This window comes from Ochotona curzoniae, unplaced genomic scaffold (assembly GCF_017591425.1).
Source record: "Ochotona curzoniae isolate NIBS_2020 unplaced genomic scaffold, NIBS_Ocur_1.0 contig_2321, whole genome shotgun sequence".
Classification (NCBI taxonomy): domain Eukaryota; kingdom Metazoa; phylum Chordata; class Mammalia; order Lagomorpha; family Ochotonidae; genus Ochotona; species Ochotona curzoniae.
The window spans coordinates 22,001,558-22,028,592 of record NW_024465421.1 but is presented as its reverse complement, the minus strand read 5'-3'; the positions used below and the strand labels follow the sequence as shown (position 1 = coordinate 22,028,592).

General features: G+C 55.6%; 1 protein-coding gene across 1 annotated transcript; it reads left to right on the top strand.

The window, feature by feature from the left end:
• The first annotated feature begins 1,162 nt into the window (after nucleotides 1-1,162).
• Nucleotides 1,163-24,834, top strand: SEC14L5 (SEC14 like lipid binding 5). Its single transcript, XM_040973393.1, has 16 exons — nucleotides 1,163-1,400; nucleotides 1,827-1,938; nucleotides 11,302-11,451; nucleotides 11,543-11,674; nucleotides 13,192-13,320; nucleotides 13,819-13,993; nucleotides 16,330-16,442; nucleotides 17,044-17,233; nucleotides 18,175-18,263; nucleotides 18,341-18,411; nucleotides 19,433-19,604; nucleotides 19,892-20,026; nucleotides 20,711-20,845; nucleotides 21,210-21,437; nucleotides 22,671-22,849; nucleotides 23,677-24,834. The coding sequence occupies exons 2-16, from the start codon at nucleotides 1,876-1,878 to the stop codon at nucleotides 23,786-23,788; spliced, it is 2,073 nt and encodes a 690-aa protein (XP_040829327.1). The 5' UTR covers nucleotides 1,163-1,400; nucleotides 1,827-1,875; the 3' UTR covers nucleotides 23,789-24,834.
• Nucleotides 24,835-27,035: the final 2,201 nt, after the last annotated feature.

Sequence of the window (27,035 nt, the reverse complement as noted above, 5' to 3'; positions counted from 1 at the left end):
GCGGGGTGGGCGTGGCCCTACGCGGGTGGGCGGAGTCCTGCGCTCCGTCTCACCCCTGCAGGCTGCTTCTAGAAGCTCCAGTCAGGTGTGGAAAGCGTCTCCCTCAGAGCCCCTCTAGCGGAGGCACCTCAGCTCTGGCCGTGAGTCGGCGTTCAGTTCTCCGACCCCAACAAACTCGCGGCGTGGGCCAGCGAACTTGCGTGGGGTGCTCCTGCTGCACCCCCCACGGACCTTGGTCCCTCGCCACCACCCCCAAGGCGGCTCTGGCTGAGGAAGGTCCTGGGTGTCTCCTTCAGCCTTGCTGTGGTACGCTCTGTGCGGCTAGGCCTGTCGGGGTGACTTCAGACCCCAAGTCAGCTGGCTGGGTCCAGGTGTGGTGAGGGCCGGGTGCACGCGTGGGAGAACCGGCAGCGGCACGGCTCCTTCCCGCCACGCAAACCCCGTCCTCCCCTGGATGCCCCAGCTGCTGCCCATCTGCCGGGAGGGTGTCAGGAGGACATATGGGGTGGCCTCTACTGGGGCGGAGTCCGGTGTGGGTGGGCGGAGCCCTGTGTGGGTGGGCCTGCGTGGCTGCTCCGCGAGCCGCGGGCTGTCGTTTGCTGCCACCTCGTGGCAGACGTGGGGACTTGGGCTTCCCCGTCCAACCTCCACCTGTCGGGTCCCAGGTAGGTGCGCGCGGACCTCGGGGCTGACGGGGCGCCGAGCAGCGGGGTCTGCAGCGTGCGCAGATGCCAATGCGCCCAGGGCCGGCGTCGGCCAGGCTGAGTAAACCGCCAGGGGCTGACAGCGCCGCCCGGGGCCGGCTCGCTGCTGCTGCAGACCCAGTGGGTGCGGCGCCGGGCGGCGAGCGCGGCGAGCTCAGGTTCCCGCCTTCTGCTGCGGGGCGGGGCCAGGCGTGGCCAATCCGCATGCAGATCTGTGCCTCTCTGGGCGTGGCCAAAAAGACGAGCGCGTGGAGGGGCTAAGCCTGGGGCGGAGCCAGGAGGGACGGGGCCCGCCTGGGGCGGGGTCACTGCTGGGGGGGGGGCACAGCAGGGGACGTGGGTGGGGCCACTACGAGCGGGGCCCAAAGCAGGGCGTGGGCGGGGCCTCTCGGGGGCGGGGCCAGCCCGGGACCTCCGCTGTCCCCGGTGCTGCAGCGCTCCCTTCCTGGCTGGTGTGGCTTGCGTCTCTCGGGCCTCTGCCCTGGCTGACTGGCCAAGCGGCGCCGCTTTGCAGGACTGAGCAACCTGGAGTCAGGCAACCGCGGTTGAGCCCCGCGTTTGCCCGAGGCGCTGCGCTCCGGGCCCAGCCAACGCCGCGAGTTCCCCGACGGATAGCTCCTCCTGCACCAGGCTAAAGCTGACGGTCCTGCCACCTCCCCCGCCGGGACCGCGACCCTGGGTGCTCCCAGGACGAAGGTGAGCAGGATAGCGACGGCTCTGTGTGGATGTACATGTGCAGGGTGAGTGCATGGAGGAGGCTGTGGGTCAGGAGTCTTGGGAGGCCCTGAGAGGGCAGGTGCAGGGGGACGTGGAGAGACTAGGGGTTCGGTGGTCCGTGGCAGGCTGAGGAGTGAAAGCCCACACTTGCAGGAGAGTTGCAGGGGTCACCATGGGGTCGCTAATGTGAAGGGGGGAACAGAAGGGCGTCTTAGGTGTCTGCTGCTGTTGGAGGAGTGAGGAATGATCTGGATCCTGCCCAGGACAGGACTGAAATTTGGGACCTGCTGCACAGGCATCTAGGGGCTGTGCTGGGGAGGTGTGTGAGGGCCAGTGGGGAGGGTAGCCAGTGTCCCTGGGTGGTGAGGAGTCAGCTGCTGCCTCACCAGCCACCCGTGTTCCCAGATTCCGCACACCTCCCCCACCCCGCCCTGGGAACGTCTGTGTGGTGAACATGGTGCAGAAGTACCAGTCTCCTGTCCGTGTCTACAAGTACCCCTTCGAACTGGTCATGGCGGTGAGTGACCCTGCTTCTTCTGGGCGGTGGTTGGAGGAATTCAGCGGCTGTGGCAGGAGGGAGAGGGGACGCCCACTCAGAGGGATTATTGAGCCACTGGCTGACGGGGTGGGACCCCTCTGCCCGGCTGACCCCTCCCACCTTTTGGCAGAGCTGCTGGCCTTTCCTTTTCCTGTGCAGCACACCTGTCTCCCCTCAGACCCTCCTGGCGAAACACAGGGCCTCAGGGCCAAGCCAGTAGACCACCCTGTGTAGTGACAGTAGTGTTCACAGCAATGATGATGATGGTGGTGGTGATAGTGATGATGATGTGATGATGAAGGTGATGATGATGGTGGTGGTGATGATAGTGACTATAGTAGCCATCCATTGAGTAATTACAATCCTCAATTATCACACGTGACTGATTCTGTTTCTGATACTTCTCATTGGTCCCATTTTACCCCCACTAAACTGAGGCTTGGGCACGTACAGAGTGGCCCCAAGTTCTATAGCAAGGAGAAGGAGGCCTTGGAACGCAGGTCCTCCAAGAGGGGACCCCCAGGGCCTTGCCATTAACCAGGAGACCCCTAGTGTCCTCCTTTCGCCCACAGATTGCCCTCCTCACCCTTCAAGGAAGTTGAGACCCAGAGAGGCTGTGGGGAGTGTGGGGCAGGGTCTGGGGTCAGTGTCCTGAAAGAAGGGGCATGCACAGTGGCCATGGAACATACCATTGGTGCGACAAGGTACACAGGAGCCTGGGTTAGGTCTCCTGGATTCATGGTCCTTTCACTGCTGGCTGGGTCCAGAGACAGGTCCATGCAGGAGTCCTTCACAACTCTGTGGTGCTGCCTCCTGATACTTCTTGTTGGTGCTCAGTAGAACAGGGGTCAGGTGCTAGGGGACACGATTCATGGCACCGCCAGCTGTGTGTGGCCTTCACAGCATGCCATGGTTATACCAAGGGTGTCACGAACTCCCCAATTCACCATCACCCACCCTCCTCAGGTTGCGTCCACCAGCTTCCTTTCCAAGGACCTTGCTCTCTGAGCCTCTAGTCCTGGCTCCATAGCGGGCATCCCAGGGTGTCCCCATCCATCTCCTAGAGAAGGTCTCCTGCTTTGGGCTCTCACAATGATTCAGGGTCTGCCTGTGGCTGGACCACGAGCCTCTGTAACTGGGTAGGACTCTGGAATGCAATGAAGGAGGTTGGGTCTCTGCAGCTGCTGGGCTGTGTGTGTCTGTAAAGTTGCTGAGTTTCTCTGTGCCCCTGTTTCTGCTTGTGGCATGAGGAAAGTCGGACCTCTGTGTATGTGTGTGTTCTAGTGCAGGGCCAGGTCTGCGGCAAGCAGACGAAAATTGGTGGATTAACATACACGATCATGCTTAGTCCATATGATATGGCAGCTCACATATGCAGGATCTTCAAACCGTCTGTAGAAGAATGCATTCATGAAAAAGTTAGGCATGAATAAAAAATTGCACTGAAAATAAACAAGTCTCTTAATTCTATTTCCCAGACTTTTTTTTTTCTAAGTTTATATATTTGAAAGACAGCGTAATTGAGAGGGTGGGGGAAAGAGGGAGAGACCTTTTACTTGCTGGTTTATTCCGCCAAATGGCTGTGAAGCTCTAGCTAGGCAAGGCTGAAGCCAAGAGCCAAGGACTCTGTCCTGGTGTTCCATATGGCAGGAATCCAAGTCCTTGGGCCGTTGGCCACTGCCTCCCAGGTATCCTAGCAGGAAGCTGCATTTTGAGGAGCCCTGAGAGGCTACAGGCATCTCCAGTGGTCACTTAACCTGCTGTGACACAAACTTTGTCTTAAAGGCAAGCAATACTTAGTTTTTTGTTTTGCTTTGTTTGCAATGCTTAGTTTTTTAGAAAAAAGCTTATTTTCAGGGCCAGCATAATGGCTCAACTGGCTAATCTCCCATTTCCAAGCACTGGCATCCCATATAGGCGCCAGTTCGTGTCCTAACTGCTCCACTTCCAATCTAGCTCTCTGGTTGTGGCCAGGGAAGCAGTCGAGGACAGCCCAAAGCCTTGGGACCCTGTACCTGTGTGAGAGACTTGAAAGAAGTTCCTGGCTCCTGGCTTTGATTTAGCTTAGCTCTGGCCATTGCAGCCATTTGAGAAGTGAACTAGTGGAAGGAAGATCTTTGTCTTTCCTTCTCTGTAAATGTGCCCTTTCAGTGAATATAAATAAAATTTTTAAAAAGTTTGCTTTCATTTTATTTGAAGGGTAGAGAGTAGAAAGGTGGGTGGAGACTGGCAGAGAGAACTCTCCTGTCCCCTGGGTAATTCCCAAATGCCTGCAATGGCCAGGGCTGGGCTACACAGAAGCCTGGAACTCAGTTTAGTTCTCCTATGTGGATGTTAAGAACCCCGGTAGTTGAGCCATCAGCTGGTACCTCTCAGGATGAGGATAAGCAGAGAAGGGACTGAAACCCAGGCACTGGACGTGGCAGGTGGCCATCCCAAGTGGCATCTACCTGCTGTGCCAAATACTCAACTCTTCACAAACTTTTTGAAATTTCCTGTAAGACTCAGTATGTCACTGTGGAATAAAAAGATCCAAGCATTGCATGGGCTTAATGATTGTATGTTTGGCATGCCTTAAGTCCTCAAAAATGGCTGTGATTGTTGCACTCTGAATTAAGACACCTGGGCTTCTGTAGCATTTAACGTGATAATGGGACAGCGGGACAGCTGTGAGCACAGGTGCCTTTCCTGAAATGCGTCCCATCCGTGGAGGTAGGGCTGACTCCATTCTCAGCACTCCCCAGCTCTGGGAGCTGATAGATGGAGCGAGCTAGCCAGAGGCTGTCGAACACTGGTCATCCGTGCCTGCGTTCATCTGTCTTTGTGAGATGGAACCAAGCCGAAGCAATACCACTGTCAAAGCCAACTGTTTACAAGACACCATTGTCCCCAAAATAGCTAGACCACAGCACCACTTGTGCCACCATGAGGGTGTGAAGCACATCTCTGCACTGAATTCTGTCTTTGTTTCCCAGCTGGACACTGGTGCCCAGTTTGCATCCGGTGCCTGGGACTTCCGTATCAATCCAGCCATTTTCTTTGTGTCTGAGTGGCCATAGGCTCCTTGCTGGTCTGGCTGTTTTCCTCTAGCGAGTGCTACTCAAGACCCCCAGGACCCCTCGCTACTTCATTCTGACACCAGTGACCGATATGGGGCTGGTGGAACTGGTAGAGGCGAATCGGATGGACTGGCGGCTCCCTTTGCGTCCCTCCCTGGAACACAGCTTGTGAAGGGGAAATCTCCAGAGGCTCCCCTGGCTCGTACAGGGGAACACAAATGAGAATGAGAGGCAGTGAAGTTGGGCCTCTGGATGTGGGGGCATCTCATGGGTTTATTTCCCAACTATGTGGCAAAGGGATGGGAGTCACAAGCCAGGCCTACCATGCCAGTTCCTGATTCCTGGGGCCCGTATTTCCCACTGAAAAGGTAGATATTAAGTCAGGGGACAGAGGTGCCCAGGCAGGGCTTCGCATGGAGTTTAATACCCATGAAACATGAACTACCACCAATGGCTGGGCTGCAGCTGGGATCTGGGAACTCAATACCAGTCTCCCATGTGGATGCAGACCACCACCTACTGCCTCCCAAGGTCTGGAATTAGTAGGAGCCAGGAACCAGACAGACCCTAAATGTCTGCCTTACCTGCTGCCTCCTGGGGTATGCACTGGAGGCTCAAGGTAGGAGCCAAGCCGGGACCCCACCCAAACACTCTGCCATGGGCTGCAGGAATCCCAAAGCAGCATCTTCATGGCTGCGCCAACGCCTGCCCCTAAACTTCCACTATCATTTATCAAAGCTTGTTGAAGCACCTTCAATCAGCAGCTCCATTGCCTTCTTATGACCAAAAAGAAAGTCCTCTGTTTGAACACATCGTACTGTGTTGATCCATCTCTCCGTCAGTGGACACTTTGGCAGTTTCCAACTTGGGGCTCTTATGAGTAATGCTGCTGTGAAAATGTGTGCCCACGTGGCTATGCGGATGCATTCCTTCCCCTCCCCCCACCCCAATCTGTGCTGTGTGTGGAGGCGGTTATTCTGTGATTCTGCAGATTCTATTTTGAAATTCTATCCCTCAGACTTGAAGGGGAGCGCCCCAGGGCCCCCTTCATGTGCTCCTCAAAGCCACCCCAAGAGACAGCTGCCTGGGCAGCCCAAGGCCACAGAGCAAGCGGGCAGGTGGCTAGGCCTGAACTGGGGTGGCTACCTGTAATCTGGAGGGAGGCCCCCAAGCTCCTGCAGTGGCACATGTCATCAGGACTGGGTCCAGGATACCCCCTGTAGCTCCCTAACAAGGGGAAAATCAGCTGGAAACTACAGATGCTGGCCTAGTACACCTGCTGTGCCCTGCTTGGGGCTGGGCTGCCAGACAGCTCAGACGCTGTTCTGAGCACACCACGTCTGGACCTCTGCAAATTTGTCTGCATAGCCGGGGGGCAGGGCAGGGCTTGCAAGGGGAGGGGAGAGAAGGCTTGTATTTCCCCCCAGTGTGGAGGCCTCAGATCTGAGAACAGGGTGTGGGCAGGGCCACTTCTCTCCCAAGGCAGGAAGGGAGGGTCTGTTCCCAGCTTCTGCAAGTTCCTTGGCTCGTGGGCGGGACCCAGGAACTCCACATGGTATACTGTGCCTCTAGATCTCCCTTTCACTTACATTTTAATTAATATTGAGCTTATGTAAAAGACAGAGACTGACAGCAAGAGGGATCTCTCGTCTGCTTTGCTTTCCAAATGGCCCCAAGAGTCAGGGCTGAGACAGGCAGAAACCAGGAGCTAGGAACTCCATCTGGGTCTTCAGTTGCCTCAATCCTATTAGTGGGTGGTCATCAGCTGCCTTCCTAGCCACATTAGTAGGGAGCTGGATGGGGCACAGAACTGCTGGGACTGGAATGGCTGCTTCTCAATGAGACACTGGTGTTGTGTATTAACCCACTGCACCATGGTGCTTGCCCCTCCAACTTCATTTTAACTCACTCACTCTGAAGAACCTGTCCACCGCCCCCACCCCCTGCAACTGTCACTTGGGCTTGAACCACTCTAAGGAGCATGGCTGTGGTGGGAGTTGCGCGAGTCTGAGCCCAGAAGCTGAGGACTCGGGATTCTGGCTCCAACATTTGGAGCCTGGCTTCAGGGATGACTTGGTCACTGCCTCCCACAGGTCCTGGGGGGCTCCAAAGTAGGTGGCTTCAGGTTACCCGTGACCCTGTGCCCCTGGAGATGGATGTCGGCAAGGAGTACAATCCTCCAGGCAGAACCTCATCCTGTGGAAGGAGGGTGAGGGAAGGGAGGTTCCGTGCCACAATGAAGTGATGAAATATTCAAAGCCCTGACCAGGCCACATTGAGAAACAACGCGTGGTGTAGCAGGTGGATTCCTAATCAGGATCACCTGGTGCAGGTAACGCCTTTCAGCCAGAGTAGAAGCAATCACAGGGAGGATTGTTGTTGGGGACATAGTTTTAATAAAGTGTCATGGGCCTCATTCAGACGTGTTTAAATTAGCTCCCAGGAGGCGCGGCCTGCTCTCGGAGATTGTTGCTAACAGTGCTTCCAGTGTGTTTTCTGGTTTGGGATGTGTGATGGAGGCAGTTTCCCACCCGTCACAGGGACCTTTTGATCCCACACAGGCTTACCGGGAATCTCCTGCTCACCAAGGGCTGTCTCTGCCAGGCACAGGAACTACAAGAGTGGCTTCCTGGGACGGGCTGAAACGTATCATTATTCTAACTGGCTTGTTGACCTGTCTAGGTGGGATGAGCTTGTTGGATCTCTTACATTGAAAGCAACAGGAGGATGGTGTTGTGTCCGCCTTGCTCATTTGGTTTAAGATTGATTTGGAAGGCAGCGTGCAGGCAGAGATAGAGAGGGCGCTCTTCCATCCATTGGTTTACTCCCCATACACTTGCAACAGCTCGGGCTGGGTCAGGATCCAGGAGGAACTCAGCAAGAGGCTCGGCCCATCCTGCCCAGGAATCTGGGCAGTTTTCTGCAGAGTGGGGCCCTGGCACCTTCCTGGCCAATACACGGAGCGTCAGAGGGCAGTTTCTCTAGGGAGGTGAATGTGCGATCAGGACTCAGCACTGCCAACCTGCTGACACTTGTCACCTGGTCTAAGTCCTTAGCAGGACCCAGTGACTCAGGGTAGGATCTCGGGGGAGACAGGCTTGTGCTACCATCCCTCTGCCCACTAGGACCCCTACTTGCTTGTCTATGCAGTGGGGAGACGCCAGTTCCCCAGTTTGTCATGGTGGATAAGGGTAAAATGGGACAGGTATCACTCAGCTGATGTCAGTCCCAACATTCCCTGACACCAGGCAGCTGGCTCAGGACTGGTGCCTTTCCTGAGGAACCTGAGCTTGGTGGTCTCCTCTGTGCTGCACCCCCCAACACACACACACGTGACTCTGGCGGGGGGAACAGCTCTGGGATATAGAGAAGGGGAAGCCATGCCAAGCATGTCGCAGCTCCTCACCAGCCTTCTAGGTTCTGCCTGTTATCTGGGCACTGCAGACAGGCGCTGCTGACAAGCCATTTGTTTGGGCAGGAAGTGAGAGCTAGTAGCTCTTGCATGGGCTGTGCCCGAGGCCTGGTAGCACCACCTTTCATAGGACTGTTTGGACTCTTTGTTTGCTGGCATTTCTTTGTGAGCCCCCAGGTGTGCCAAGGACTAGCCAGGCACGGGTGTCAGATGGTGCTGTGGAAATGCAGGTTGCAGCCATGCATACCTAGGCCTTCTGTTCCACCCACAAGGAGGGAATGAGTGGGTTCACCGGATGGCATGGGGAGTGTGTCCCAGCCCTCAAGTGCAGATCTCTGAATCTACTAGGATGCCCGTTGATGGAAGCACCCTGTAGTCAGGTGCATTAATGAGCACTGCAAGCTCCTGGAATGGCACATGTGAGGGCCCTGTGGCAGGAACAGGCTGCTGTGTTCCAGAACTTGTGAGCTTATGAGTTTACGAATGAGGCTGGTGAGGTTGGAGCAGTGGTGAGTTAGGGGCACAAGAAGAAGCATGCTATGGGCCTGAGTACATCCGGGGACTAGGAAACAGACTGAAAGCTGCTGTCACTGCCTAGCTGAACTTGAGTACCTCAGTCACAAAAGGACAAGCTATGACTACCCAGGCTGGGCAAGGAGGGGCAGTGCCTTGCTCTGCACCTGCACTGCCCACAGGAGCAGACCCCACTGCTGAGTAAGAGTTTTGGGAGGCAACAGGGTCCACTGGCTGTACCCCCAGAGCAGGGCCGGGACCCCATTTTCCAGGCTTAGAAAAATGGAGGGCTCACCTCTGTGGGAGCAGATGGGCCTGGGCCTCAGACCTGGTGCTCTGTTTCCGTACTCTCACTTTGCTCTGCCTTCCTTCAAGGTCCAGGGCAGCTGTGAGGTGCTGCCAGCTTGGCAAACTCTGTCCTCCAGACCTGGGGGCTGGGGAAGATGACCTGGCGTGACACCCAAGCCACCCAAGCTCTTGTCTACATCTTCCCCTGGCTCTCCCTCTGGCTAACACTTCTACAGGAGCTGGGAGGGCGGGGGGCAGGGAGGAGATGTCCTTAGATGCCCTGCACTATCTTTGGAACTTGCGTGGATGCCAATTCTGAGGGGCGGGGAGTACGTGAACTGTGACAGACACCAAAAGCAGGCCCCACCACAGAGTCGCATCAGCCACCAGGGCTGGGCCACTTCCCTGCCCCCTCCAGCTGTGTGCCTGGCCCTCCTAGAGCTGACCTCAGACTCTGGCTGTTTCTGGTCACTGGCTCAGGGGCTCGGAGATTGTTGGAGACAGAGGCCAGCCATTCCTCCTCCTTGCTGAGTCGTTGGGTGCCTCACTCCATGCCACACAGCTCCTATGTGCTGGGGCAGGAAGCACTGTAGAGTGTTCATATGCATGTGGCAGGTGAAATAGATCTTAGCAGATATGTGCACCGAGAACCCAGTGCCAGACCTCAACTGCCCGGGTATGGCTGCCTGAGGAACACCTCCTATCCACACACACAAGGACCTAAGTTCACAGATGTGTGTTTATACAACTGCCATACACGACTAATCCACACATTTATATGAACACATATTCACGTTTTATGCCCACATGTAATGTCTGTTCTAGGTATGTTGGATGAATATGTGATACAGGTGTGTTGTATGTACCTACACATGCAAATGTGTACTGTGTATGGACCAGCATTGTGGCACAGCAGGTTAAATCTCAGCATACCATCTCACATGGGTGCCAATTCAAGTCCTGGCTGGTCTACTTCCAATCCAGCTCCCTGCTAATGTACTACCTGGAAAAGCAGCACGGGACTTGGGACCCCTGCACCCGTGTGGGAGACCCAGAGGAAGTTCCTGACTCTTGGCTTCAGATCAACTCAACTCCAGCTGTTGTAGCCACTTGGGGAGTGAATCAGCAGATGGAAGATCTTTCTCTCTGTCTCTCCTCCTCTCTGTGTATCTACCTTTCCAATAAAAATAAATAAGTCTTTTAAAAAATTATTTGAAAGATTTACAGAGAGAGGAGATACTCAGAAAGAGAGCTTCCATTCACGAGTTCACTCCCTAAATGACCACAATAGCCAGAGCTGGGCTGATCCAAAGCCAGGAACCAGGAGCTGCTTCTAGGTGTTTCGTATAGCTGCAGGGGCTCAAGCACTTGGGCGGTTTCCATTGCTTTCCCAGGCCACTGGCATGGAGCTGAATGGAAAGTGGAGCAGCTTGGACAAAAACTGGCACCCAAATGGGATCTTGGCACATTCAAAGTGAGGATTTAGCCATTGAGCCATTGCACCAGACTCCTAAAATGTATGTGTATGTATGTATATATGTGTGTATGTATGTGTATATAGATAAGATTTATTTCTTTTCATTGGAAAGTCAGATATGCAAAGATGAGAAGAGACAGAGAGAAAGATCTTCTGTCTGTTGACTCACTCCCCAAGTGGCCTCAACGACTAGAGCTGTGCTGATCCGAAGCCAGGAACCCAGAGGCTCTTCCGGATCTCCCACGCAGATGCAGGGTCCCAAGGCTTTGGGCCATCCTCCACTGCTTTTCCAAGCCACAAGCAAGGAACTGGATGGGAAGCAGGGCTGCTGAGATTAGAAAGGGTGCCCATATGGGATCCAGGCATGTGTAACGCAAGGACTTTAGCCGCTAGTCTACCATGCCAGGCCCAGTATGCAGTTTTAAAAATATATATTTTAGAGGTCTGGAGCAATAGGACTTTTTTTTTTTTAATGAAAAGATTATTCATTTGAAAAGTAGAGTTGCAGAGACAGAGTAGGGCACTGCTTGAGGGGAGACTGTGGAATGCCACACTCCACCCCTGCCTCATTCTGCCTCTGCCTCCCTCCCCAGGCCTACGAGAAGCGCTTCCCCACCTGCCCGCAGATCCCTGTCTTCCTGGGCAGCGAGATCCTGCGTGAGTCCCGCAGCCCCGACGGAGCGGTGCACGTGGTGGAGCGGAGCTGCCGGCTGCGTGTGGACGCTCCACGCCTGCTGCGGAAGGTGGGCCAGGCGAGGGAGAACCAGGCGGGGATGGAGGCGGGGACAGCTGTGGGGACCCTCCGCGCGCCTCTTCCCTGGCCCCTCTCTGCAGATCGTAGGCGTGGAGCACGTGGTCTTCGTGCAGAGGAACGTCCTGAACTGGAGGGAGAGATCACTGCTCATCGAGGCTCATAACGAGACCTTCGCCAGCCGCGTGGTGGTGCAGGAGAACTGCAGCTACACGGTGCGTCCCTCCCGCCGGCCAGCCTGGCCCCACCCGCCCCTGTGCACGGCTCACCTGTGCACCTGAGGTCTGCCCCACCACATATTGTCACTGAAAACTCAGGGTGCTGAGTCATGCTGGCTGTTAGATGAACAATCAATACGTTTTCTAGGTATGGTCGGTCCTGCCCCCAAACACTGTTTAGATTATTATTTGTTGTTTATCTGACATCGAAATGTGACTGGGTATCCTTTATCTCCTGGGCGGATCCTGGCAACTGTACCCCTCCCTCCCTTGTCTCAGCTCTCCTTTCCTTCCTTCAGTTTGCTTATCTGTGAAATGGTTTCATAATCGTGCTCTCCACATAGGTTGCATTGACTGAGATCAGTGCATGCCACCAAGTCCTGCCCACAACCTCCCTCTGAATGCAGTCATTGCTCCGTAGCGCTGCCGGCCCGGCACCCCGTTAAATGCTGGCCTGTCCACAGTCCTTGTAGGGGTCACAGACAAGAGAAAGAAGATTGATGTGTGCCCAGCTTTTCTCGGCCCTGGACCATCTTAGCCACGAGTGTTTAAGGCCATGGTCACATCTCCCTGGTCAGTAGGCTCCTGGTGACCTTCTTGTCTAGAAGTTTGCGTGACACCTAGCCTGGCTCTGCTCAATACCTCTGCCCGTGAAGTATTTTCTTACTGACATACATAAAACCTTTCACTGATACCTATGTGTCTGTATACACATATAAGATGAAGCTGTTTATAAGTATGTGTCTCAACTTTCCCTAGGTGCCTACTGCAATGAGAAGGCTGCTTTATTTTGGTGCAAAAACATTTCCAAGAGTGTGAGAGGTTCTCCCAAGAGTTTGTGAAGTGTGTGATGAAAAATTTATGTGAAAGTATTTTTGTGTCAGAATAAATAGCTTTTCATCACATTTTTCACACATTTTGAAAATGTTCTATGGCACTGATTTGTGATTTATTAATAACCTGTGGGTATCTCAGTGGATAAGTAATATGTGAAACTGAACATGTTGTTTACATACATTTGTGTAGGTGTACACACCCTCCTGACCCCTCGTAAGACTCCTATTCTGGATGGTTTATGCATATATATTTTTTTATTTTTGGAGATTTATTTATGTATTTGAAAGGCATAGTTAGAAAGTGAAACAGAGAGATATGTCTGCTGGTTTGTGTCCAAAATGTCTACAACAGCCAAGACAGGACTAGACCAATGTCAGGAGCCTGGACCTCTGTCCGGGTCTCACGCACGTGGGCCCTTCTCTGCTGCCTTGTTGTGTACACCAACAGGGAGCTGGACTGGAAGTGGAACAGGCGCCATAGGGGATGCTGATGTTGAAACTCAGCCAGCTTTCCCTCATTGCCAGCTGCTGCTGCCAGTTTGGTCTTCTCTTGTTCCTTTGTCATAAACTGCCCTGGTCCTGCAGCCTTCCTCCAGGGGCCCATGTGCCCAGGACAGCACCAGTAGAGGGCCAGGAACCCCAGCCCTCTCCAAGTCCTTGGCATTGCTTGGCTTTCAGGTCCACCCTGAGAATGAAGATTGGACTTGCTTCGAGCAGTGTGCCTCACTGGACATTCGGTCCTTCTTTGGCTTTGAGAATGCTCTGGAGAAGCTGGCCATGAAGCAGTACACTGCCAGTGTCAAGAGAGTAAGTGTGGTAGGATTCATGTTCATGCTTGGGAGGAGGTGTACAGATCCGCTCTGTCCCCTGACAACCCTCAGTGCAGCGGTGGGCAGGAGCCTTCCTCTTCGGCACATATGGGTTTACCTGAGGAATGACCACATCAAATGACATAACAGAGGGAAGGTACACAGGCCTTAGTGCCATCCCTGTGGGATGCTGGGGGCTTGCGAGGTAACCTCTCTGATTGGTGAAGCACTTTGCAGTGCTTGCTCCTGGTGAAAAGTCCTTGCTGTCCTTGAACCATCACCATCCATTTGGTGTGCTATTAGCAGGGTCCTCCCTGCCGGGCTGCTTTCTGATCTGCCCTCTTTACCAACTCTTGGGAGTAGGTGCTGTTTGACCTTTGTGGCTCATCCTTCTCAAGCTGGCCTCAGCCAGCAGCACATAGCCCCGGGCCTGCTGCAGGTGCAGTGACTCTGCCATCCTGCCAGGCTGACGCACCTGCATCTCTCTGGCTTGCAGGGCAAGGAGGTGATTGAGCATTACCTGCAAGAGCTCCTCTCCCAGGGTACCTCTCACGTTCCCCGGTGGATACCTGCCCCCGTCCGGGAGGAGGACAGCTGCAGCCAGTCAGGCCTGCAGGACCTTGGTGTTCAAGGGACTGGTGACTCCACTCTGGAGACAGTGGATGCAGATGGTAGGTGCTGCAGCCAGGGTTGGCCAGCCAGGCCTGCACCTTCAGGTCTCCCACTCTGTGACGGTCAGGTCACTGCTACAGGTCCCCTTGGGGAGCCTCTGGGACTCAGGATGAGTCTCCTTCCTTCTGGACCCTTCTCTCCGCTGCTTGCTGGCCCAGGAGGCAGACCAGTTTATTTCTGGATCAGAAATTGAGCTCTTGAGTCTTGGCGCTGCTGCCTTCTCTGCTTTGATGACTATTTTTAACGATGTGAGTAATGCGTGGTCACGGCAGGGAAGAAATTCAAATCACTTGTAAAATGCAAGTCACAGGTGGGACCCTTTCCTCTCCCTGGGGGCAGCGGTTGGAGTTGGCACTTCCTGAAGTTGGGCACATGTAGATGCAGGAGAGTATATATGTATATGCACATGTGTGTGCACATGTTACAGATGTGTCTAATCTATGCTGAGCAACCCAGCATCTGCAAGCCCTATTAGAGGCTTGTACCTCCTTGCTAAGGTTGCTCCAGCAACTCTGTATCCGTGTGTGTGCTTCTTAGTCCCTCCTAGTATGTGGCTGTACTGCAGCTAATTTATTATTAAACACCTGCTTATTGTTTTGAATCAGTCTGTTTAGGTAGCTCCTGTGGCTGAAGGACACAACTAAAGTTTTGCTAGATTTATTGATTAGGCCTCCCAAGAAGTTGTCGTAATCATCATTGCCACCAGAAGGGTATGGCTGTGTGTTCTGGACTCCTCCGTGGCTGAGAGCTGGCAATGGAGGACTTGCTCCCTCTTGCTGAGTCGTCATGCTGACTGTCTCTTTGTTCTCCTTTCTCTGGAGAATCTGTGCCCTTGCCTTTGTCCATTTTCCTGCTTGCCCACTGATTTCTGACTGATTTGCAAGAGCTTTTTGTGTACTCAATCAGTCCTTTGTTATCATTCAGGCTTCTGTGGACCTGGAGGAGGTTCACAGTATAATGTTAAGGAAAGAAAAACAAAACAAAACAAAACCCAGGACCCGCAATTGTGGTACCACCGGGAGTCCAATGTTAGGTGTGGCAGGGGTGGCCCTGGTTTCAGCTTCTCCTTGGGTGACTCAGGGACACTGGGTGACTGACACTGCAGTTTGGGCTGTGCATCAGGTATTTCTTGGACTCCTACTGTGTGCTGGCCAGCTGCCTTTGTTTATGCAGCTTTTTCTTTGATAATTCCCCCCATCCTACCCTGATCCCCCGCCTCTTCCCATGCGATTTGTGCCTCTGACCCCTGGTGGGAGACACCACACCCCAATTCCTGCTCTCAGTCATCAGGCCTTTGCACTTAGCAGTAGATGAGGGCCCTGGCATCTGTGAAGAGGTAGGAGGGTGTGGGAGCTCCCGGCTCCCCCACTCTCCCCATGCCCATCTCCAGGTTAACACCTGTGACACGGTGAGTCCCTCCTGCCTTGGTTTGCCTGGTGCCTCATGGCACAGTTGTGAAGCCCCAGCCCTGGGCATTTCTGTTTTGGCAAAAAGGGAACCACTGTGTGCTGTGGCTGGATGTGCGGATCCTCAGTGTTCTGTTATGAAGCCATCTGCCTGCTGACAGCCAGCTGTGGCCATGGGGCTGTGGCTCTGTGTGATTGTCTACATCCAGACAACAAGATTCAGGCCAGGGTGCCCTCTGCGTGTGTGCCACATGCTGAGCCCGAACAACATGACTGTGTGAGCTGGGACAGCCTGTGTGGTTCCTAGACCCTAGACGGATGGCCCAGCTGTCTTTCAGGGCTGGGACACTGTCTCCCAGTAGCCTCATACCAGCAGAGGGAGCAGGTGGGAAGTGGCATCCTACTGAGCTCATAGCATGCGGATGACTCCACCTCTTTTATCCTCAGGGCCTTTTTTTTTTTTTTTTAAAAAAAAAGATTGATAGATTGATTTGAGATTCGGAGTAACAGAGATTTTCCATCTGCTGGTTTGTTGCCCAAGTGGTTGTAATAGCCAGTGTTAGGCCATTCTGGAAGCAGGAGCCTGGAACTCCATCAGAGTCGCCCCTATGTGTGGCAGAGACCCAAGCCCATGGGCACATTGCACTACTTCTGCAAGTGCATTAGTAGGGAGTTGGATCAGAAGTAGAAGAGCCAGGCCTAGAACTGGTACTGATTGTGCTGATCCTCAAACCTTGGTTATGCTTTTCCCTAGCTGGAGTTTTTCAGGGCCAACTTGAAAAGGGGTTGGAAAAGTGGATCAATTGGGGGTCCATGTGGCTGTGACTCAGGAAGGGTGCACAAGCCAGGGCAGAGCTTCAGGAAGTGTGGAGCATGTGGGAGAGACTCAAGTTATGTCCCTCTGGTCCTGTACTCCCTTCTCTCACAAGGCAACATGTTGGACACCAACTCCAGGGAGAGGCGCCTAGGCCACCTCACCCCCACGCAGGAGAGCTGCCTGACCCGGCTGCGACACTGGCTGCAGGAGACCCACCAGGGCAAGGTGCGTGCAGGGAGGCCTGGAGATCCAGGCACAGAGGCCAGGGAAGAACAGATGAGTTTACGTAAGGAGTACTTTCAGAAGGTTCTGTCAGCTTATTGGGAGGGGCTGTCTTCATTGTGCCTGCCTGTGACTGGGTATGGAGCCTGGCACCACTGCTGCCTGTGGGGCTGGGTGGTTCTGTGTGGGGCAGCTGTTCCGGGCAGTGTGGATGATCTAACAGCATTCCTGGCTTCCACCCTCTCCAGGTTGGCTGGGCCCTGACTTTCCCCAGTGTTCCCTGGGGGCACAGTTGGAACCTACAGCCATGAGGTGCCTTGTGCATGAAGCCACACCTCTACATTTTTCCTAAGAGGTTTAACGACTCTAGACAGGGAAGGGGAGTGTCATTTAGGGATAGCAGTGAAAACGGTCCATTGGCACCTTGGGGTGGGCAGGGAGAAGCAGGTCCCCCCAGCGTGAGAAGGGTAAGACACTCACCAACGGCCCACTGCTGCCCCTGCTTCATGAGGAATGGGTACCCTGCAAGGGTGGTGAGAAGCTGGCCATCACCTGCTGGGTCAGGTACCCCTGTTCCAAGGGCTCTTTCCCTCTGGCCCCTCAGATTCCCAAAGACGAGCACATCCTTCGGTTCCTGCGGGCCCGTGACTTCCACCTGGACAAGGCCCGGGAGATGCTGTGCCACTCCCTGAGCTGGCGGAAACAGCACCAGGTGGATCTCCTCCTGCAGACCTGGCGCCCCCCTGCCCTGCTGGAGGAGTTCTACGCTGGGGGCTGGCACTACCAGGATATTGGTGCGTGATGTGTGCTTTGAAGGGACGTACCTCATGCTGGTGCCTGACCTATGATTCATTCGGGCCCTGGGCATGCATATGAGTGACAACACAGAGCTGGATAAGCACGCAGACGTGGCAACTCATGTGTTCTATCTCCCAGCCCTGGAGGATGCTAGTGTGACACCAGGACTCTCCAGGCTCCAGGGGAGGGCCCTTTTAGCCTCCAGCAGTTTCTGGTGGCCCAGCTGAGCTCCACCCCTGCCTCTGTCCTCACACAGCCCCCTTTGCTGGTCCGAGTCCCCTTCTTTTTTTGTATTAGTTCAGGTTATGTGATTCAGGGACCGCCTTAAGTCTAGTGTGGTTTCATCCTAACAGTTACACCTGCAAAGACTCCAAGTAAAATCATGATTTAGTGAAAAAAAAAAAAGCATCTATTTGGGAGGTAGACACACAGAGGGAGACAGAGTTGTATCTCCCATTCTTCTCATGCCTTCAACAGCTGGGACTGGGTCAAGTGGAAGCCAGGAGGCTGAAATTCCATCTGGGTCTCGCTCATGGGTTGCAGAAACCCAGAGGCTTGGGCCATATTCCACTGCTTTCCCAGATGGCATGAGCAGAGAGCTGGATTGGATCAGATGTGGAGCAGCTGGGACTGGAACCAGCGCTTCAATATGGCATTTTGGCATCACAAGTTATGGCTTAGGCCCCGTCACCCTTTTTAAATATTTTAATGGAGCTGTTTACTTTAGCTTAGTTTTGGGTTGGGATTGTGCCTAGTCCCCGCAGGGCGCTCCCTCAGACCTCCCCGGGTGGGGTGGGGGCTGCTTCTCTGTCTTCTTGCCTGTCATTCCAACTCTTCCTGGAGGTATCAGGTGGGTGGGCAAGTGGGGCTCTGCCCAGCCCAGCCTGGCATCTCCCTTTTCAATAATGCTCCCATCTCTGCTTGATGCCCCATGAAGACGGCCGCCCGCTCTACATCCTGCGCCTGGGCCAGATGGACACCAAGGGCTTGATGAAAGCAGTAGGGGAGGAGGTGCTGCTTCAGCATGTGAGTCAGCTCCCCCAGTGCCACTTCCAGTGCCCCTGAGCAGTTAGGTGGGTGCCAACAGTGCTGTGTGCTTCCAGGTTCTGTTCATCAATGAAGAAGCACAGAGGCGCTGTGAAGGGAGTTCTAAGCTGCTTGGCCGCCCCATCAGGTAAGCACCTGCACGGGAAGGACATCTCCAGGGGTGGGCCAGTGCTCTATGTCAGAGTCCTCACCATTCTCCCCCGGGTCTGTGGCCAGGACCCTCCCTGTGGCCCTTGGTCCAGCTGCTCAGTGGCTGAGTCCTGCTCCCCTTTGTCTCTCCTGCTCCCCACTCTGTGGCTGTGGCTTGCTGGGTGCACCTCTCAGCCCCAAGTTCTACCTGACTCTCTCCCAGCATGACTGCTGACCCACCTCAGCTTCTATTTGAGAGCTGGATCTCCCAGTGTTGTCACCCTCAAAAGTGGGGTGCCCCTCCAAGCTGCAGCTCCCCTACTCTGTAGCTGGGGTTTGTGTTTAGAGCAAGTGACCCCAAATAGCTAGTGTTAAGCTCCTTCCTGAACTTAGTGGAAATTCAGTTCCTTTGCAGTGTGGACCAATTAAACCACAGGGCTGTTCACGCTAGGTGGTCCCTATGAAGCGGGGGACAGGGAGGAAAGGGCCTCCCAGCTGAGCTGCATGCAAATCCACACACTACAGCAAGACAGGCATTCAAAAAAAATTGGTCCTCCTGGAATAGGGGCATGGAGAGGTTAATCACTTGGCCAAGGCCACACAGTGTGGATCTGAGAATGTGGCATGCAGTTACCACCTGGGCTCATTCTCTCACTGTGGTGTCCTTGGCATTACTTTGCAAGCCACAGCAATGCCTGGTACACACTGTGTACCTGTCCCAGCACAGAACATGAATGTGCTGGTCTCAGCTAACCCTAGTACCCAAGACGGTGGGGAGGGGATGGCACCATGGCTGCCGTGGCCGCTGGCTTGTGGCACTCAGCACTCAAGGTGAGACTTGAATTTGAGCGCTTAATAGGAGGCTTCAGGACCTGAGAGAGTCTGCTGGCCTGCTCCCAGCCCTGCCTTGAGGGGGTTCACTGTCCATCTCTGTTCCTGAGGAATGCTCTGGGGCAGAGGATTCGGAGCTGGAGGTGGCAGTGCCAGGTGGAGCCACAAAAGGCTGATCTCTGATGCAGTTCCTGGACCTGCCTGTTGGACCTGGATGGGCTCAACATGCGGCACCTCTGGCGGCCCGGCGTGAAGGTGCTGCTGCGCATGATTGAGGTGGTGGAGGCCAACTACCCTGAGACCCTGGGCCGGCTGCTCATCGTGCGAGCACCCCGCGTCTTCCCAGTGCTCTGGACGTTGGTGAGAGCAGGAGCCGGCCCCTCCTGCAGAGGCTGAGGGTGGACAGAGCCATCCTCTTTGGGCAAGCTTTGCACTCCTATTGGTGCTTTGGCTGCACCAATGCAGAGGCGGGTTGCATGGGGGGTTTCCTCCTGGGCCCACGAGGGTGCCCTGGGTCTGGAAGGGGCATTGGCTGCCCAACCCAGCCCAGCAACTATACTGGGCATGGCCGAGCAGTGCCTGGTGCTCGGCTCCACAGTCCAGTTTGATGGGGGAACATGCCCTACCGTGCCCACCTCCCCTTCCAGATCAGCCCTTTCATCAATGAGAACACCAGGCACAAGTTCCTCATCTATAGTGGCCGTGACTACCTGGGTCCCGGGGGCCTGGTTGACTACCTGAACAGAGACGTGATTCCTGACTTCCTCGGGGGGCAGAGCCTGGTGAGGAGGCGCCCCGCCTGTAGACTTACCCCTGGGGGAAGGCCAGCCCAGGGTCGGGGGGTGGTTCTTCTCAACATCATGAGCAATATAGAAGTTTCCAGAAGCTCAGGGCAGTCCTGAAGTTCCATCTGAGGTGTTGAGCAGCAATAGCTGGAGTTCACCTGTTCAGCCCGTGTCCTCCGTGGATTGAGCTGGTGGGCCCCAGGGGACAATCAGACCCTTGGCAGTGCCCAGACCCATGACTGGGACCAGGACAACAGGCGAGGCCGACCCAGCAGGCAGGTTCCTGTCTGTTCTGGGACAGAAATGCTTGGCTGTGCCTGGTGAGGTTTTGTGATTAAAGAGGTCTTTACTGGGGTGGGTGCTGGGCCTGGCTGTGCCATGCTCACTGCCATTTCCTGTAGGAGTCTGGCTTACTGTTAGTAAGAGGCCTGCAGGTCTGAGTGGCTTAGTTAAGACTCACGGGGTCAGTCCCAGGTTCTTCCGTAATGGTTGAGGATCCCTGAGTACCCAGGTCAGCAGTTGTGGGGCAGGGGCCCTAGGCCTAGGTTTCAATGCAGCACTGTCATGTGGAACAGGAGGATGTCCTGTCTATGGATTCAGGAGGCTGTAGGGTGAGGTGGCTGCCCAGCTCATACCAGATGTATGGGTACTGAGCTGCCACCATCTGTCTCTCACCCCCAGTGCAATGTGCCCGAGGGAGGCCTGGTCCCCAAGTCCCTCTACCTGACAGAGGAAGAGCAGGGGCATGCGGAACAATTGCGGAAGTGGAGTGAGACCTACCATTCGGCCAGCGTGCTTCGTGGGGCACCCCACGAGGTGTGGGAATAAGCCTTGGGGGCGTCTTGGGTCAGCCCGAGGAAGGGTTGGGGTGCCAGTGACTTGTTGCTGCCCAGGGTGGGGAAGGGGAACCTGGGTGGAGGGGAGCAGGAGGCACGGATGTTGGGGAGGCTCCGGGTCAAGGAGCAGGAGCAGCCTCCGGGAGGGGCTGGGCATGGACCCCACGTGACGCAGGGAACTCACACGGGGAGGCTCTGGCGTCTCGTGCAGTTCTTGGACAGGGGACCTCAGGAACCTGTCTCGGCATGGCCCAGAAAGGGGTTGTTGTGGGTGACTGCAGCCCCAGCTGCACCTCGTACCTACTTACTCCCAGTTCCCCTGACTCCTCAATTTACCTCAACAGGTGGTGGTGGAGATTCTGGAAGGGGAGTCGGTCATCACGTGGGACTTTGACGTCCTGCGAGGCGACATGGTGTTCAGCTTGTACCATGCCAAGCAGGCACCCATACTGGCAGCCCAGGAGCCTGCGGCCAGGGCCGGCAGGCAGCTGATTGACAGGAACTGGGTCCTGGGTGTAGATTACAGCTGCGTGCAGGCCCCACTGCTCTGCCGGGAAGGGGAGAGCATCCAGGTGGGATTCCTTGCATCCTCTCATATTTTGTGTGTACTACATGCCTGGGCTTTCAGATCTGGCAGAAGACAGGCCGGACATGGTCCTGACCTCGGGGTCTCTGCAGGATGGGGAGGGTGGGGCTGGGGGTAAACTGGGGTGCCCTGGTGGGAGTGTCAGGGGTAAACTGGGGTGCCCTGGTGGGAGCGTCATGGACTTCCCTGTCTGTGAAGTGGGAATCCTAGATCATCTGGATTTGTTCACAAGCCCACAGGTGAGGGGATGGTGGGGCCCTGCTCCCCTGAAGGTGGCTCTGGGGAGGAGCCCATTCCTTGTTCTCTCTCTGGAGCCCCACAGCTTGTGGTCATGGTGCTCCGGCCGCTGCCCTGTCCTCACATGGCTGCCTCTGGGTCTTCTGGCCCTCTTAGGAGGCACCACCCTGAATCCTTAGCCACAGAGACCCTCCTCCAATGTCCCACATGGCCACCCAGGGCACCTGCTTCATCTCTGTCCCCAGAAGGGTTCTCTCTGGGAGTGGAAGAGTAGTTGAATGTCCATCTGGGTAAGAGGAGAGGTGCTAAGGCCCTGAGGCTAGTGGGCCCCAGACTACAGCCTCAGAGCCTCCAGGGACTCTTGTCAGTTGCCAGTTGTGGCCAACCTCTGGATGTAGGAGTCAGTTCCTCCCCATCTCCCAATGATTGCTGCTGCACACACCAGTCTCAGAGCTAGGGACAGAAGGGGATGTGTAGCCATGAGAGGAGACACTCCTACTGGCTCCTGCATTTTCTGTGAAGCTGGTTTCTGCAGGTGGAAACCACTGCTGGGCCCCATGTGCCCTAGCTAGCCCTGCACATCTTTCTGAAGGTTCCACAGGAGGCTGCCCCAGACTGTCTTACACAACACATTGCAGCCTTCCTCTCTCTCCCCACCCCCACATTTTTTCTGAACTCCTGGATCTTCACCCCAACCCTCCATGTCCTCTGCATCCCCCACCCTACAGAATAGAGCCCCCAGAATGCAGGTGTTCACCCACCCTACCCCCACAGGTCCTAGCCCTTGGCCACGCTCCCCCACCCCAGACTGAAGAGGAAGTGTCCTTGGTCCTGGTAGACAGCACTGGATTTTGGGGCCCTAAAGGACGGTTCACTGGGAATTGGCAAGGGGTCAGGCCCAGTGGCAGGAAGCCTAGGTGTGAGGGTTCAGGCCCCTCAGCCTATCCTCAGGAGGACTCAGGGCACAGGTGTTGTGTTTCAGGGTTCCCATGTGACACGGTGGCCAGGGGTCTACTTGCTCCAGTGGCAAATGCACAGTGCCCCTGGTGGCATGGCCTGCAGCCTCCCGGGTGTGGACGGAGTCCTCACAGCCCTGCACAGCCCCGGGCCCCGGGGCAAGCTCCTCTACTACTACGAGGTGCTCGCGTCTGAGGACTTCAGGTACCAGGGCATGGGGTTCCCCCCAGGGAGGGGCCACATCACCTCTTGTGTCCTGGGTCCTGGCCCTGGGTCCTGGCCCTGGGTCCTGGCCCTGACTGCTGTAATGGCTTCTCTAGGGGTGGGGCCCAGTGTGCACATTACTAGAACCTTCTGGTGACTCAGATAAGCTCTCGGGGTGAGACAGTGTGTGGCCCTGGGTCAGGCCCTGACGCTGACCCAGGGCAGCTTTACAAGGTCACCCTGGGCAGAAGCCCAGAGCCTCCGCCTGGAGTTGGAGGAAGAAATGAGAATGCCTGATTCAAACTATTTCTCTCTTATATATTCCACAGAGTATTCTAGAATACTTATTGTCAGAGAGGACAGATTATGGTGGGTGACCTACAGGGTTCTGGCTGTTGTGTGACCTCAGGCCAGTCACTTCTTGCTGAGCCTGGGATGTGTGCATGACATGGGAGCTGCTGGAGCCCCTGCCTGTGTGGCTGTGCGGGGGGAGAATGCATTGGCTGTGGGCACCCCACTGCCACCTGGGTACACAGTAGGAGGAGACCTTCCACCCATTGGAAGGCCTTCTGGGCCCTACTAGGGAAAGCAGGCCCTGAGTGGGTGGTGCCAGGCAGAGCTCTGCTCTGAGGCCTGGGGGTGTGGAGTCTCATCTCTCCCGGCTGCACTGCTCTTCCCTTCCCCTTGGCTGGCCCAGTGCATTGTGGCTAGCCACAGGAACCCAGCCCTGGGGCCTCAGTTGCAGCATGGACAGCTTCCTGACTGCATGTGCACCTCACTCCCCATCGGAGGGTGCTGGCTAACATGGGCCACTCCCTCCTGCCCAGGGGCTCCATGTCCAGTCTGGAATCCTGTACCAGTGGCTTCTCCCAGCTCAGCGCTGCCACCTGCTCTTCCTCCTCTGGCCAGTCTCATAGCAGCTCCCTGATCTCCAGATAGCCAGAAGTCTCCAAGATGAGAAGCCAGCTTGCTGCTATTATGGGGCCAGCAAACCTGTGGACTGGAGCCCTGGACCAAGATGCTGCCTGCCATGGAACAGGTGTGGAGCAAGCAGCAAGGACCCAGCTCCTGGCCAGTGTGTAGTGTGAGCCCCCCAAGACAGTGAGACACTACTCTCTCCTGCGGGCTTTGCCTACCCAAAGGCCAAGGTGTGGACTGGCCTGCCTTTCGGTTTCCTAGGACATGAGCCTGGTCTGTTCTTCCTGGACTAGCTGCTTTCTCCCCGTGTGCCACTCCCAGAGTAGCCTCTTACCAGCAGGAACAGCCTCCCCTCATGCTCTTCCCCTATCCCTATTGACTCTCCCAGCCAGCCTATGCTGTGGAGGAAGACAGGGCTAGTAAGTGGGTGAAGACAGGCAGAGTCCAGAGGCCTGCGCCTGGAGAGAGCCTGGGGCCCCTGAGCTCCCGCATCCACCTGGTCCTCTTGACTGCCTGGTGGGATAGGTGGGGCCAGTGGCCCCACCCTGGCGTCCTGGTCTCCAAGGTGGGGAGACCTCAGGGAGATCCTGACTGGGCACAGTCACACACATACTCCCAACCACCTGGGCCCAGGACAGGGTAAAGAGAGCCGTTGCCCCTATGGCTAGGGAGCTGCTGAGGGCTCAGGGTTCACAGTTCCCTCTGCCAGGGCAATGTCTGCTCTGGTTCTCTGCCTGTAAGGTCCCTGGGGCTCCTCCCCTACTGTGTGGTATCTTCTGGCTGTGGGAATCTTGGATGGAAAGCAGCCAGGAGGGGCTCCCCTGCACTCAGTCCTAGCCTGGGTTTCCTTCCCCATCTGCTCATCGGGTTGTGTGTCTTAGAGTTGGGCCATGACCCAAATGCCAGCCTTCTCTCCAGTAGCCAGGGAGCCTTGAACCAGAATCTCACCGTTCTGTGCCTCAGCCTCCTCATCTGTGAGGTGGGAACCGCAGTGCCTACCTCACCAGGTGCCATGGCACCAAGTGAGTGTATACAGAAAGTGCTCAATAAAAGTGGGTGATGGGCCAGAGGGAAGCTGGACCCTGAGTACTGTGGCAGCAGGCGCTGTGGCCCACTGAACCAGGTGCCAGCATTTCCTGGGCAAATCCTCACCTCACCTGGAGGGTGTTTCTGGGCAGGGCCTGAAACAAGGGGAGGAAGAGGCTTTTCTGTTGTCTCCAGGCCAGCTTTAAATGCTCCCTCCTTCCCAGAAGATGAGCAGGAACCTTGTCTGAGTCTTTTCAACACAGCCCACTACTGCTGCCTTGTGTTCCAGAGACTTTAAATGTTTCAGACCTTGACCATGCCTGTCATCAGCCTCCGAGGCCCTGAGGGTCTTGGGCATTCACTGTAGGGTGACATCACTCCCTTGGCTGGTGCCTGGGGCTGTCCATGCTGCGTCCCATGCACTGAGCACAGGTGCATGGGGCTGACTGCCTGTGCTAGGTGATCCTGTCACCCTGGAGCCCTAAAGTTCAGGACAGCATAGGCAGGACTGGCCTCCCGGCAAGGATCCTTCCTGCTTCTGGAGGTTCCAGGTGGTCCCTGGTGCCCTTTGGCTGGTGGCTGCCTCTTTCTAGTCTCTGGCTCTGTTTTCATAAGCTTCACCCTCTGTGCATCTCCTGCTCCTCTCAACAAGTACCTTGCCCTACTTAAACCCAGCGTGATGGCATTTCAAGCTGCTGGTTCCAAAGGACACATTCTGAGGCTCTAGGTGCAGGTGAGTGTTGGGGGACATTACTCCGTGACGTGCACACAGTCAACAGAGATGCACAGTGTCAGGGTTTCCAAGTGCGGCCCCTTAGGGCCTACTCGCCACAGCCGACTTGGAATCTTGGGGGAGGCCTCCTAGACCCCACCTGCCAGGTGTCCAGGTGGCAGGGAGTGCCCTGCAGTCCATCTTTCTTGCCCCTGGGGACCTGGCATGCCAGAACTCCGTGTGCCAAGGGCAGCTTGGGTCCTCATGACAGAGTGTGAGGGACCAGGGTCAGGGCAGCACCTGTGCCTGCTGGGAGCTCCCTCAGGGCATGGGGCAGGGTACTTACTGCTGCACAAGACTTCTGTGGATAGAGTGGCCAGGGTGCTCACTTGCAGGAGGTGTGGTTCCTGCAGATGGTGGCATTAGGGCCATCTGCTCTCCCAACCCCTGGGACCCAGCCCTACCCTGCATATCTGACCTTGGGCTTCAACCTCACGCATGCACCTGTGGGTCCCTCCTGAGTCAGGGCCAACTGTTTCCAGGGCAAGGTGCTGACTTGACCCCAGAGGGGTTGAGAAGGAGCAGCCTGTGGGAGGAAGACAGCTCCCAAGGGGGGTGAGAGCCAGACCAGGCCTGAGCTGGTCTTCCTGCTGACGTCTGTCTGAGCCGCTGTGCCTCCCTGGGGGCCTCTGAGCCTGTGCAAGACAGGGCAAAACACACTAGGGCTCCCTGGGGCCCAGCTCTTTCTCCTGGCAGCTTTATCAGCTCAGCTGCAGGTGGGCCTGAGCAGGGCCTGGCAGGAAAGAGCTTTGTGTGCCTCTCAGCAAGGCCTTTACATCTCCCACCACACACATTTTTCTGCATTCATGTCCAGGCTAAGCTGTGCAAATGCCTGAACCCCAAAATGTGCCTGTTAAACACATTACGAGTGGTCAGAGATTCCCAAACCCCAACTGCCTTAAGCAAAAACAGGGACTCACTGACCACATGACCAGGAAGTTGACAGAGAACCCTAGCTTCAAGTGCAGCTGGAATCAGGAGCTTGACCCACCTCTCCACCTCCAAGTCCTATCTTTGCTCTAGGCCCTTTCCTGAGAAGCTCAGTGTGCTGTGATGGGCTGCCAAGGCCCACCTCCTTTGGCCTGGAAGCAAGAAGTAGCCCCACAGGACCACAGCATGTGGGGGAATGCCTGGGGTGGCGGGGAGGTTAGTGTGGTCAGGCTCCCGACCATAGCTCTCATTGCCTACATCTCCCAGGTCCCTGGGGAGTTTACACGGTTACTGAGAGCTTCTTGTTGCAGGTGCCACTGCCTCCCCTTTGTAGCTGACCACTGGTGACCCAGGCCCTGTGTGGGGCAGACTGCAGGGGCAATCTACCCACTTGGGAGACCTAGAATGAGCTGCCAGCTCTTGGCCTGCCTGCACCTTGGCTACAGTGGGCATCTGATTAGTGAGCTGTTGGAGGGAAGATATTAGTTTTCTTTTATCTCTGCATTAAAATAAATAAATGCTAAACTAAAACTCCTGTCT

Coding starts and splice junctions, on each gene's coding strand:
- SEC14L5 (XM_040973393.1), top strand. CDS start 1,876: ATGGTGCAGAAGTACCAGTCTCCTGTCCGTGTCTACAAGTACCCCTTC. Junction 1,939..11,301: donor CCTTCGAACTGGTCATGGCG/GTGAGTGACCCT, acceptor CTCCCTCCCCAG/GCCTACGAGAAGCGCTTCCC. Junction 16,443..17,043: donor AGGAGACCCACCAGGGCAAG/GTGCGTGCAGGG, acceptor CTGGCCCCTCAG/ATTCCCAAAGACGAGCACAT.